This window comes from Anarrhichthys ocellatus, unplaced genomic scaffold (assembly GCF_004355925.1).
Source record: "Anarrhichthys ocellatus isolate YVR2014 unplaced genomic scaffold, GSC_Weel_1.0 scaffold7, whole genome shotgun sequence".
NCBI classification, from domain to species: domain Eukaryota; kingdom Metazoa; phylum Chordata; class Actinopteri; order Perciformes; family Anarhichadidae; genus Anarrhichthys; species Anarrhichthys ocellatus.
The window spans coordinates 3,076,591-3,090,462 of NW_022280037.1; the positions used below are offsets into that span (position 1 = coordinate 3,076,591).

Genomic DNA, 13,872 nt, shown 5'->3' on the forward strand with positions numbered 1-13,872 from the left:
GGGGGGGGGGGGACACACAGACACAGACAGAGTGAGCAAACGTTACCCACAATTTGATGATGCAGCTCCCGCCCACAATACACACATAAACATGTAGAAATCTAATACATTTCACAAAAGTCAATAAAAGCCAGCCAGGCATATTTGCAAACACAGCAGCTTACATTCAGTCTCAGTACGGTGCATATTTTGCCACATCTTAATTTTTCTTCATTAATACATATTTTCACCGGAGAGAATATTCGATGAGGAGAGGTGGTGGGTGCGTGTGGCATGAGTCATTGCAGAGTTCACATAAACAAATTACACCTGCTCTATGGCTCCCGTGTCATATGTCAGGAGCCCTGAAATCGGAAAAGCCCCCCCACCACAAGCTTAATAGCCCTGACTTCAGAGATGTAAAGTTAAGGTCAAGGTCCGTTCCATCACTCTGGGGGGATGTGGGGGGTGCAGTGTGTATGGAGGAGGGGGACAGACTGAGTGAAAGAGAGAGAAGAGAGTTAGTGCTACAATAAGATATGACAAGACATGATAAGGCTGAAGTTAAAATCTTGCATATTCTATTTGTTATCCAAAACTAGACTGCATCTCAGAGAGGATTTAATGAACAATATGGTGTGCTGTTTGAAAAAAAAAAAAAAAAAAGCCAATAAAGCATAACTGTCGGATTGCTAAACAACAGAGGTTGAAACAAAAGAGAGCTCCTTGTTAACCAGCGTGGCTCATTTTGGACTGCAGGCAACACAAAGCCCACAACCCTACCAGGCACATGCTACAATAAGGCCCCGTCAGGGCAGCCTTTTAACAGGCAGCATGTTCCATGACCTCAACACCCATAAATCACATGACGGGTGTGTAGTGGTGGGGTGTCGAGAGCTGTGCGGCGCACACTTTGAGCGAAGTCTCTATGTTGTATAATCAATAGATATAAAAATAAATGGCCTGACCGTTATTCTCTCCCTGCTACCCCTCTCTAATAAAATCCCAGTAATGCATATTTCATTTACTTTTATACTTATTGATTACCTGTACTCCAGTTAGTAAATCACGCGCCTATCGATCCCTCAATCGTACCGCTGTCGGACAGCACATAACCAGCCATTTGCGCCCCTGATAAAGAGCTCAGGCATTGAACTCCCCACAGTAAATCTTTGCAAACTAACTTTTTAATTCCAAAATCGATCCCCGTTTAACAACGTCGCATTATTTCACGAGGCACGCCTCCGGTATTAAAAGTAATACCCTGATGCATTTGGTGCTAATGTGTGGAGGTCCATCCCTCCATCTCTTCCCTCATTACACCGAGGCCGAGGCACTCGAGGGCCCCTGCAGCCTGAAGGGAGGCGAGGGCCCTCCCCTGCCACTGAGAGCGGAGAGGCACAGCCGCTCAGGGGCCGCGCCAGGAGCCCACTGAGACACTCAGCACAATGCTAATCAAACATGAGAATACCATCAGCTGGCTCATTAACCAAGGCAAAACACCACCATTCATCTCAGAGCCGAACCCAAAGGCTTTTAATAAGCATGTTACATGGCTCTGTGTAAAACTGAGAGAAGTGGTAAAAAAAATGCAGAACACTGTTTTTTTATTACTTAACATCTGTTACTTCATCAGTTTAAACAGTGTGACAGATGTTAGCCAGTTGTTTTGTCCCTAAATATACAGAAACTGTGATGAGAAAACAAAGATTGACTTAGAGGCAATGAGCAATGAAAAAACAGTAATATGTAATGAAGACGGCCAACAACAACAACTCAATTCTGTCAAAGACACAAGGACACTGAGGAAAAAAGTCTCCAAGATAGATTTTTCAGGTCATATGAGACGCTGTTAAATGCAGTGCAGTCCCTTAGGGTACAGAATAAAACAGCACTGACACGGGGTCAATTGTAATTTTGGCGCCCACATCCAAAAGCAAATATATCAATTAAAAATAATAAATCAAAAGAGGAGTGAAGAGCCGCAGTTACAAAATGGCCATCTATTTTCATTAGGGTACACGGCGCTTCAGGTGTGAGCAGGATCTCAAGATTAATAGAGGTATTCAAATGAATCAGAAAGGATTAGGGTCTCCAGGGAACATAATCAATAGCTCCAAATCAATAATCAATAGGCCACTCACACCAATATACTAACTGCTGACACCGAGATCTCACAATTAAAATGAAAACTGGGAAGGGAGTGGGCGTAAGACTATGATTTATCTCACGGCACAAGTGTCATTTAGAAATAAATAAGTCAATAGATAAAAGCTGCCGCTGCCTGGATCAGGTGGGAGGCAGTTATGCATTTTAACACGGCTGCCGGCCCCGAGCATTACAGCCAAATCCCACAAAGCATTGCAGCTCTCCCCACGCCGATACGAGGATAAACAGCATGCAACCCTCATACCGCCTTTATCACTTAACATCAAATCTCTGATTGTCGCCGTCAACTCGCTGCAAACAGGAGATGACAGCTTTTATTAATACAGTATCATTTCAACCTGGCCGCAGTACAAGATTAATGCTTACACTCTGCCCACAGAGAAAACACTTTTCTCTCAAGGGTGTTTGGAAACAAAGAAAAGTCAGACGCATGGGGGAGCTCAGCGCTAGAAATCGATCATTCCCGTAAGAGGCTCGAAAGAAATGAAAATATAGTGAAGTGAGATCAGGAGTGGACCTTTTCAAGTTTGTTAGGGAGCATGCATGAGCAATTATAGCATTCCTCATTGTCATGCAAAACAATAACTGTAGCTGATGCTGTGTTTGCATGTGAACGTGTGTTTTGGAGGAAGTTAAAGGAAGTAAATGGGTGCTATGTGTGCAGAGCTGGGCCGTAAGGACAGAGCAACCGTCTCACTGGAGAGTGGATTTGAGCAGCTTGGGGAGATAGATTCAGCTTGTGCCGTCCAACGGGACACATCAGAAGCCCCTCTCGTCAATCCCCCCTCTCTCCCTCATTCATTTGGGAGTATGATTTATACTTTTTGAAGTGAAGGGTCTTGAATCCCACTATAAAGGAATTAAGAGGTCTCCCCTGAGTCCGCCATTCAAATGAGAGCATGGCAGGGATATGAGGGCTTCTTAATAGAGAGAAATTAGTATTCACAATGCCTCAAACTGGAATCTGAAGGAACCTTTCAGGTGGAGAAGAAAGGGCCAGTTTAGAAAAGAAAGCCCTAAGAAGTCGGGGGCTTTTCATTGCAGTCGTGTTTTTGCCCCTCATCAAGGAGCGCTGGAGCGCTCTGTGAAATAACCCAAGAGAGAGGGAGGAAGAAGCGTGTGTGTGAAACAAAATTAAGAATGCACCATAAATAGGCAGAGTGGAAACAATACAATGAGTCCCACAGACTCGAGGCCAAGGGGGCTAAGCGGCTTCTCAATAGTCCCCCATGCAGATCCAACAGTTCCAGGGATGACTGGGAGCGATGTGATGCTTTGACAAAGATCTTTTGGATAAATCTTTATTTTACTTTTTATTTTATTTTTTTGTGTAGCCCCAGAAATGCAGGGATTTGAATCTGCATTACAACTATGTCAACACATAGTGTTTCTCTATTTGGGAACGCTGACCTTGAAAACTATTGGATTTAAGTATCGCTGCATCCAACTGTAGCTGCCTGTTGTCAGTTCAGCTCAGACTTCGGCCCGGGATCAACACTAATCTTCTGTTTGGGGTCCTGGAGAACAGGGTCGCACAGAAACATTTACATTTGAAGAAAAAAATGGCTGATTTTGTAATTCTTATTATTTTTAGGCATACAGCATTTTATTCTGTGAGATCCCAAGCAATGGGGACGCAAAGCCAATGATAACAAAATGAATACGATACGATGGATGTGCACACAGACATTGAAATATGTGGGTTATATATTGTATACCACTACAAAGAATATGCATCAGATATAGTGTATTTGCAACATGAAACATGCTTTGAATTCACTCATTTATGCACACACAGTCTCTGAGGCATCATCTTAACAAAGATTACTCTAGTTAACAGTGACCTATGCTCCGTAACTGATTTATCTAAATGAAAAAGCCATACACTTGTCCATCAATATATTGAGCTTTGATCGAAAACATGGAACGGCGTCTCCAATAGGCCCTTGAAAGGCTGCGATATTTAACACATGGCATCAACTACCTGTTTCTGCAGATTGAGGTGGAACATCTGAGACGGGCGCTCTCTGACACCATGTCAATAGGACACACTGGTAATGGGCACAAAGGGCTCAACTGGAAATTGAAAGTACCAATAAAATTTAGATTTTTGCATTTTCACCATTAAAGTCTGAACAAACTGGGGTCAAAAAGATAACGCTTGTACTGCAACATACCTGGCTTCGGTCTCTTTTTCCAACAGAAGGCAGCCAAAGGCTAAAAGGAGATAATCAAAGTAAAATCACCAGGTGCAAAATCATGATGGAAACAGAGTTCTGCAACAATTTAAAAGAGTTGTAACCAGTATATCTTACTCTCTCTGGTAAGGATCTTGGGAGAATTGTCTCAGTCTCTCTACAAACACTGGCATGCCGTTGCTCTGTAAAACACAATTCAAAGATGCACAGTAAGAAACAAAGACCATAAGAAAGTTTATAACGGTGTTCTACAAAAGAGGAAGAGGCTTTAACCTTGCTGGGAAGCCGCCTCCTGTCCTTCCTAATGCAGCAGGCAGCAGAGCCAGGCACTCGCTTAAGAGGTGAATGATACCGATACCCTGCAACAGCAAAAAAGCACGTTTATCTTTCTGTGTTGCAAAATGGTCTGAAAAGAAATTTATGTCTGTAAGAATTTGTGTCTAAAGCACAGAATCGTCGTCCACTACCTCTCTGAGAGGGTCGTGCTGGTTGCAGGAAAGTAGGCGGGGCCCGGTTATCCTCGAGGGAAAGCTGGTTGTCTGACTCCCAGCTGGGCAGCAGGCCGGCCACACCCTTACCCACTCCACAGTCCCCCTCGAAGAACCAGTCACTCTGCTCGTCATCACCTGTACGCGGGGACAGGGAAGATGTTGCATCGACCGGCATGCTGCAGCCTGCTGCACATTTCTAGCGTATATTTGCTGAATGCAATGCCGAAGTCAAAAGCACCACCGGCGTAGAAATTGCTTTGTCCAAAAGAAAATCAAGTAGCGCATGATTTCTTTGGGCTTTTTTTGAATCATTCAATTTGGGAGAAGCTAAGTTGCTGTATGTTTGGTGGTCCTACAAACTCCAGTGTAGCTTGAGCTGACACGCGGGTGCATCTTTTAAGGGTAAACTGCTCCTTCAATTACACGCCAACCAGACATCAGCAGCTTCGTCCCCAGACGGCCAGCTCCTCTCAGGCCTGTCAGTCAGCAAAGAACACGCAGGAACCATGCCTCTCACAGTCAAGGTGTAGTGACAACTGTTAAATCAGAGGCCGCCTGGCCCCACCACGGCTAATGAGATTAGCAAAGGCTTCAGCGCTCATTAACACGACATGACAACGTCTTATTAGAGGCGCCTGGGTGCCCAGCAACCAGCCCGTTGTATGGAAACCTCCCTCTCTAGCCCCAGCATTCCCTCAGAGTCGAGCAGGTTATTGTCCAAATCTGACGACTCATCAACGCTTCCTCTGTGAGCTCCAAATACACTAAATTAAATCCAGTGTTTTTTTACTTACCAGATTGAACCACAATAAGTGATTTAAGCTGTTGTACCAAAGGTATGTTAACGGTATTAACGTTGTAATACCTTGTCTTCCCTCATCATTGGTGAACAGACCGGGGTCACTGCTGCATGTGCTGCTGGTTTCCCTGCAAGCAAGAAGAAAAACATCACATGCGAATGATCGTCACCGACCTGTTTGTTTAATATCAACGACATTTGAGGATGAAGAACTCTGCTTTGAATTGTCATCTCAAACCTGATGGGTTATTTGGGTCAGACAACACTACAGCATCTGAAAAGTGAACAATGTCAATCAAAAATGTACATGACCCTGTAATGTCAATATTTAACATGTAGCATTCAATAACAAAAATAATGGAGAAGTCCGGAGCTAGAGGTCGACATAAATGGAAATGACACAGAAAGACAGACAGTGCGGCGTTCTCCCTTGTTGCGATAGCAAACACAAAGGCACGAGGAGAGGCTCTGATCGAAGCCACTGAGTGACATGCACAATCTAATTGAATATCCTCCGCTGTCAGCTCCAATCTAATCTGGCCTGCGTTGTGGAGGATGACAGGAGAGCGAAACACATTCCCCTGCCCGCCCCTCCCTCTGGGTGTGCCCCCCGCGCACAGAGCGACCCACAGACGTGCCGCTTCCACACAGCAACCGGCCAACATCTGCTGTGTGGGCTGCCAGTGCTTACTTGCCTGGACTGCTCCGCCGCTGCTCCTCTCCACACCCCCGGGGCAAACCCCTGTTACAATGCCTCCACACCCTTTCAGCCCCCTCATGCTACCCCAGACCACCCTGGGTTTCTCTGCCTTTCTCACACCTCGGCCACCTTGAACTGAGACCTCCAGACACTCGAAGGTCATGGAGGGGGATCAGGGGGGTGTGGAGTTGACACAGATGGAGGGACGAAAAAGGATTTTCTCTCTCAGACAATGCTGTCATTGCTGACTTGTAACAAGCGAATGTGTCACGCACACATATTCAATAACTACATAAATCTTTATTAATATCATCCTTTTTCCAGAGGACCTTTTCTGAATACCAGTTAGCTTTAAGGACAAGTCACATCATCGCACCGGGTGAATACAGTCATTCTCATAAAGTATATGTTGCCATAAACGCTCACTAAAGTGTATTGATTCGCAGATGAAATTAGTCCCCAACAAACCCTTTATTTACTAAAAACTCTACAGTGCCCAGCTGTTGGAACAAATCTTTTTTTGTGACATTTGTAGACCATAAGAATAAATAAATAAAACAGATTTTGATTCAAACTACTTTGTGAAAGATGGGCACTGATGCTCTTGATTGCCTTGCATTTTGCTTCTTGTTTTTCATTGCTGACCTTGCTTATAGGAGAAAGCTGGAGGGTCAGATATGCGCCGATACGCCGCTTTGCCATATTGCAGAGGCCTCTAAGTGACGGCAGGATCTGAAAAACGTCCGTCCAGCCTGCGTGTCTTCCTGGCCAGATGGTCCTGCATCATCTCCTCTCACATCCGCAAGAAGCAGATGTGAGAGGAAGCAGGCCTCTGGAGGATGTCAGGCCTAGTCAAGCAGTCCTGGACCGTCCCTCCACCCCGTCCCACCCCTTCAGCCCTCTCTCCAGACTGATTCCCCAGGCCCCGGCTCAGCTGTACCCCACCTCTGGACACATTGGCTGGCATCTGGAGCACACAGCGCTGCAACATCAGTATAGAGGACACAGCCCTACAAAAACAACAACTTTGAATTGTATGCTTCATTCTACAACCTTTCTTTAGGAACCAGTGATAATTAACTATTTCCATCTCAACTTCTTCCACTTTCTAAGTAAAAAAGATATGTTTGCTTCATTTTGGAGGGATTTTGTTCAAAGTTTGAAAAGAATCACAGGTACAAACAATTAATTAGAGACAGCCATTAAGTATTTATCCGTATTAAAGGTGTAATGTGATGTCGCTTGGAGCAGCACAGGGCCAATGTGAGACTGTTTCCATTAAGTACTGCCTAATTAATGCCATGAATAATTGAAACACCCATTTTTCTTAGGACCAAAAGAAACACCTCTTCTCTCTTCAGCAGTGACCTTTGCCAAGAAAAGTTGACAAACATTTTGTGCAAACTTGGTCTTTGGCTCACACACACACACACACACACACAATAGCACTCCTCCGAGCCATAAAATATTCTACTTTGGATTAAGTGCTGTAAAAACAAATAAGTCTTAATTACATAAAATACCATATGTCCATGGTGAACCAAAGGCAAGGGCAAAAACAAAAACCGCACTCCAGTGTTTCAGTGCTGAACTTAAGTCCCCACGTGGCCCTATTGTCTCTACACAAGCCAAAGAGGTGAAGCAAAACACAGTATCCAGATGAGCACTAATCATTAGTATATAATCCTCAGCTCCTGGGAGAGGCAGACCAGTTTGCACAGAGATTACAGGCTAGCCGTCATTTATTGAGCCCGGGCTCATTCTGCAGAGGAATAAAGAAGAGGCAGAGACAGAGGGGGGGGGGCAAAGCGCTGATAACAATGGATCTGTGGGCTCTTCAAACAAGCCTCCCCAACCCAAATCCATGCCCTCTTCCATGGGTGTCTGATTATAAGGTTATCCCACCATCCCCGAGCTGCAGTAATTGGATTAGTCTCAGAGATTTATGAAAATTAACTTCGGCAAATGCTGCACTGCTTTCCCAAAAATTCCTCATAGAGTTTTTCAAAAATATAAATTACAGCACGAATAAGCCGAGTGTGAGAAAGGCACGCACGATGGCTTTGTTTTTTTTCCTGGTAGTAGCAGTAGCAGCTCGCAGCTGGAGACGGAGGCTGAGCCCAGGACAGCGTCTACACACAGGTGAGGCCTGCTTGCTGGGCCAGCCTGGATGCCAGGTGGCCTCACATGCCAGCAGGCTGGGCCAGGTCTAATCAAGGATGTGGAGCCCAACTGGAGCTGCCAACATCTGCTCCCCTTGAACTTGGGTGGCTGAAGGCAAAGCTCCGCTCTGTATGCACATAGGAGGAGTGACCTTGAGGAGAGGCATGTTTTAAAACACCAGACACTCACACATATGAGAAAGGTTAATGGAACGAATGGAGACTAAAGGAATCCGACCGCTTCAAAAGACGTTTCAACAATGGCGTCTGTGTCTGACAATAAATGGACCGTACACTCTCTGAGTATAAATACTGCTGTTGTACCACTGTCAACTCCTCATCACTGCTACCATTTGTTCGTATCCTTTGCCTCCGCTACAGCTTATCCATTAGATTGTCGAGCCCTCGGTAAAGTGTGGCAGTCTACTGAGCAGCAATCAAGAGCGTCGGCGTTGTGTAAGTGAGAAATGATTGACAGCCTGCCACGGTGTTCCCATTTATTTCTTCTCCGGAGCTGTTTTCTGTCAGAACGGCTATTGATTTTTCCATAAAGTAAGAAAACAAGTACCGTTTAGGGGCCAGGGAGGTCAGCACAAATTAAACTAGATGATGTAAAGCCTTCTGTCTGTCCCATTACCGGTTACCTCAAACGTCTTCTTCTTACGTGTTTTATATGATCAACAGATAATGAGATCAGCAAACGAAATACATTGTGCATGAGCATGACAGGACATTGAGAATGGGAGGTTAAAGGACTCTGTTACTGAACGTTATATTAGCAGGCAACTGAACTGCCCACCACTTCTATTCATCAGCTGATTATGCATGTGAACCATATCAGGTATTAGGTGCCAAAACATCAAGTATACATTCTGAAAAAACATAGTTTTTTAGTATGATGGATTTCCATGACATTTTGTAAAGACATTCATGGTCACCAGAGGACGAAGCCGAATAACTTAAGCGATCGACCACTAGCGCCACCAACAGGTCATATTTTCAATTTTTTCAATGAAATATCTCTAATGTCTACTGGATGGATTGGCACAACATTCGGTGTTATATTATTGTAGCCTTTTGTTTTATGTCAAGCGCATTACAATAAAAGTACCTTATTGTTGGAAGGTACTGCACATGTAGATGTGCCTTGTAAATTAATTATTCTGGATGTTTTGGACTGCAGCTTTTGATAAAAAATTATAGAATAAATTTGAAGACATTGACATTAGAGCAAGGAAATAACAGTTTTGGTCAGTTGAACACACGATTAACAGAAAAATCATCAGATTAACCGACACAGAAAATAATTGTTAGTTGCAGCTAAGGTGATAAGGTGACAGCTTAATATAATTGTCAGTCATTGTGCAACATTTAGCCTTTTTGATTCCACGGTATATTGTAGTCTTTGCTCCGCCGTTTTAATATAAAGCCACCTTCTGCTGCCAGTTACAGCCACGTTTAGTTTAGCTAAATAAAATGCACACAAGAGGGAGCACTGTGGGACACTGGGACAGGCCAAGCTTTAATTACCCAGCCCAAGAAAGGAATGCATTTCAAAACAAATCAATACCACACCAAGTCACTTATTTATTTGTGACAATATTTCTCGAAAGGTAATAATGAGCTGGCAAATGCCCAGAGGCATAACTATCAAAGATCCCTCCCTGGTGATCATTTCAGCTATAGGAGATGAAGATGAAGAGACTCTATCATTCATTTTTAATGTCAACTCAATACTTTAAAGTGGAGTGGTATGATTGTGAAACTTTTTCTTTTTTTGGTTTAGTTGAGGACACGCTGAATATTGACAAGTGGCTGGATGAAGACAGGCAGTATAGATCATCTTAAATGTCGCCTTGTTTAATTGCTCCTGTCTGATAGTAGTTATGCCCATGACTTTTATCTTATGGGTTTAACTGCCGTGGTAACTTTCCATTTAAAGGGTAAAAAGGGCTTTTAGAGTTTTGAGCTCCTTTTTCAGTATGGTTTTAAACCTGACTTTTCAAACAATGACAGGGTTAACATTTGGCTCGATTGCAATGCTGTAAATTAAATGTCGATTTATTTTTTTTTTTTAATTGCAACTCTTTGCTACAAATAATGAACTGTAGCATTTTATGTAATCCCAGAATTTGGCTGGATCTTTTCCGAAAAGGCCTAACTGTGTAACAACATTGTAATGAATGAAGGGTTAGGTTTGATAAAATACTGATATATTCTCTTGAATCTAACATTACCCCTCAGACATCTTCTCGTCAGCGGCATCTCTGTGTTCCTTGGCCATCTTCCTCTTCCAGCACTCCTTTCCCATCAGCCTGGCTCCTTCAGTCTGTCGGTCTGCTGCCACGCAACCGCCAGACCTGTTCTTCGATCCTGGCAGATGCTGCATCCTAGACGGCCGGTGTCTCCGTTTCCTATCTACACCAGAAACCTTTAAGTTCTGCTGCAGCCTAACTGTGATGTCTGAAGTCATGCGTTTGACCTTCCTCCGCCTCCTGAGATGCCGTCCTGCGTTATTCTCGGTGAAGGAGTCGGACTCTGGCCAGGAGGGCTGCCTAGTCCTGACCGGGCCTCTCATGACGGACCGCCATCGGTTGGTTGAAGTCACGTCGTCAGAGTCACTGCAGTTGGCCACAGAGGCAGCGATGGTTGAGGAAGAGTTCTCCCTGTATCCTTTAGTCTCGTCCAAACTGGACTCAGAGGCCTCAATCCAGCACCGTCTGTGCTCCAGCGGATAGAGGGACGATTCACGATAGCGCTTGCGGCCTCTGCGGCGCCGGATCTGCCGGCGCTGGTGCAGTGGACTCAGGACCATTTCCTCCCACAGCTCCCCCAGCTTGTTTTGCTCTGAGGTCTGCTCCAGAGCAGACACCAGGTCCTGCACCAGCTCATCCATCATGGTGCTGGAAACCAAAGATCCAACATACAACAGGTCAACTCAAGTCAAAATAAATAGATTGGTCTGACATACAACAACCACGACAATAAACAAAAGCTGAATGTGAAGCCAATGCTGAACGGCCTTGTGATGCAGCATAGATGACCAATATTCTATCACTAACAAAAAAACTCCCCAAGTCTCTCTATAAATACAAGGTCAACAACAATATCTTTAAATACAATAGTTCACAGCAGCTACTTTGTGGCAGTGATGCTTGGGACCATGTTCAGATGGGTAACTATAACTCCAGGCCCAGAGAAGTACATTTAGAAACCTAATAGTGACATCACAGACCCCATGACCTTGATTATTAACCATAGAGTGGAAGTAGAATCCAAAATGTTTTAGTTAAAATAATGTATGTGTTTGACGGGGATAGTATACCATGAGACCTACTCGTCTATTGTCAGAAATGTTGCCGTACCGTTTCTCCTGTGATTGCATTCACTTTAATATATCTCGGTGGGTTGGGCCGTTGTGAGCAAAGTTGCACATCAATGAGCAGGATTATTTTTGGGGCAATATTTGATTCGTATTTTTTATTTCATCAATGTGATGAAATATCTTGATTTTCAGGTATTTTAAATTCTGGATTAGCCCAAAACTCATATTCATGTCAGGTTATTTTAACCATCAAGTGTTTATGAGTTTCGAGAAAATGTAAAAATAAAATTGTTATCAATATTGCAACATAACACTACACATAGTCACTTCTATCCATTATTGAAAGCTGAGACTGTGGGTATTGCCAATGGCAATGTGCTGTGCTTGCTCTACCACAGTGGTCTTCTCTCCATATGTTGAGAACGGATGCAACATGGCACATCTAGGAGCTCTCTTTATTGAGATCTAGTGGATAAATGTCTGGCTATAATCTCCAGGTGTGGTTATGGGCCCTGCACTGCCACGGTAATAGCGTTTCTACACATAACATGAACCCTGGCTAATTTCATCTTTAAGTCTGGCTGTTCAACGTTGTGGAGGATCCATTTCAAGCTCCCTTTGTTTGATTGCAACGGCGTCAAAATGAAAGCTTGCTCGAGCGTCTGCACATCAACAGCAGGGACATAAACGCAGCGTCTTCATAACAAGCGTAGAAAGCGACCTGGAAGCTGTGTACAGCATCCGTGCAGCAACACGACAGCAGATACAGGCTGGGCTGCCTGCATGCTCCGTGCAGACTGTGTTACATAACAACATCTGACATATGAGGACAGCCTGAGCAGCCACACACCTCCCTCATGTTAGCGATCAGCGACACGCGCCGTTAAACCGCGTTTAGCATAGTAACCGTGTCATAATGCGAGTCACGGAAGCTACCACGATGTTTTGGAATAATAGGAAGAGGGTCCACTGTGTCTTTTTAGCACTCACCAGTCGCAGCTTGCCTTGTTTTGTTTTTCTGCACAGCTGGGACACCAGACGCACTTCCGCCCTGCTGTCCAGCCAATCGCGTGTCTGAGACTCGCTGTGACTCTGCTGCAAAACAGCCCGTCACACCTCCAGTGCTCGTGCAGATAAGGACCGAAAAGTCAGCCTGCTGTGCTGCAGATAGCACACTGCACTTTACCACCGATCAGCGTAACACTCTTAACTGACAAGTTACTGGTGTAAACTATTTTCAAATCCCCTGCATTACTGCAGTTTCCCTGCAAGGTGTCTGATACCCAACAGACAATGTGTTGATCCTTCATTGTAGTGTATTCTTAGCCTACTGTATTTCCTATGGTGGGCTCCGAGGCGAAAAACATCTGCACGTGCATGCATTTAATCTATCGGGGCTGTAAGTAGGATTGCAGAAATACTAAAGTCATGGGTCAAAGCCCCCTAACTACCCCAACAAAGAATGTCTATAATATGTATTTATATGTATTTCTAATAGAAAGGTACATTTCTGTAAGACTTGTATAAAATAAACAATTCTTTCAAAGAACATTTTGAAGAAAAAGATCACTCAAACTCAACACAACCAATTCATCTGTCTAGAATAATCTCAGAACGTGAGTCTATTTTCCATATAATTTGTATCAACAAGGGTCTTTCCAGAACACCTTTTAGGAAATCACAGATCCGTAAAATAAAATGACCTTTCCCAACAACAAATATGAAAATGGTGTTTCAAAGAATCTTCACATACTTTTTCACTAAATATAATCTTACTTTGCGAAGCTCATTCAGTTTTTGTTGCGACTTTTGTCTTTGAGGTGTTGTTTCAACTCAACAGTGGTTTTTAAAGGCTGAGTTTATGGTGTTTGCATTGGATTGCATTACATCGTCAGGTGAAGCACCTGCAACACTCAAAAGAGGGGAGAGCGGTTTGCCCACTAATTACAGGGTTGGCGGTTTGATCCCCATGCTTCACATGTCAAAATGTCCTTGAGCAAGACACTGAACTCCAAAAACTCCTAAAGGTTAGTATTGCCTTGCACGGTA

At 44.0% G+C, this 13,872-nt stretch overlaps 1 protein-coding gene across 5 annotated transcripts in view; it reads right to left on the reverse strand.

Annotated features, from left to right (window-relative positions):
* The window catches only part of LOC116383595 (G patch domain-containing protein 2-like), a 22,422-nt gene extending 9,541 nt beyond the window's left edge, over positions 1 to 12,881 (reverse strand). For 3 of the 5 annotated variants that reach the window (XM_031847556.1, XM_031847558.1, XM_031847557.1), the window contains exons 1-8: positions 12,814 to 12,881; positions 10,736 to 11,401; positions 5,703 to 5,764; positions 4,814 to 4,972; positions 4,620 to 4,705; positions 4,464 to 4,528; positions 4,326 to 4,365; positions 4,133 to 4,224 (exon numbers count right to left, since the gene is read on the reverse strand). In XM_031847556.1, coding sequence (XP_031703416.1) covers positions 4,133 to 4,224; positions 4,326 to 4,365; positions 4,464 to 4,528; positions 4,620 to 4,705; positions 4,814 to 4,972; positions 5,703 to 5,764; positions 10,736 to 11,397 — 1,166 coding nt within the window. In that variant the 5' untranslated portion in view covers positions 11,398 to 11,401; positions 12,814 to 12,881. Of the gene's footprint in view, positions 1 to 11; positions 3,666 to 4,132; positions 4,225 to 4,325; positions 4,366 to 4,463; positions 4,529 to 4,619; positions 4,706 to 4,813; positions 4,973 to 5,702; positions 5,765 to 10,735; positions 11,402 to 12,813 lie in introns of those variants that run through there. The other 2 variants (XR_004212777.1, XM_031847560.1) reach the window with 2 other exon arrangements.
* Between the last annotated feature and the right edge of the window lie 991 nt (positions 12,882 to 13,872).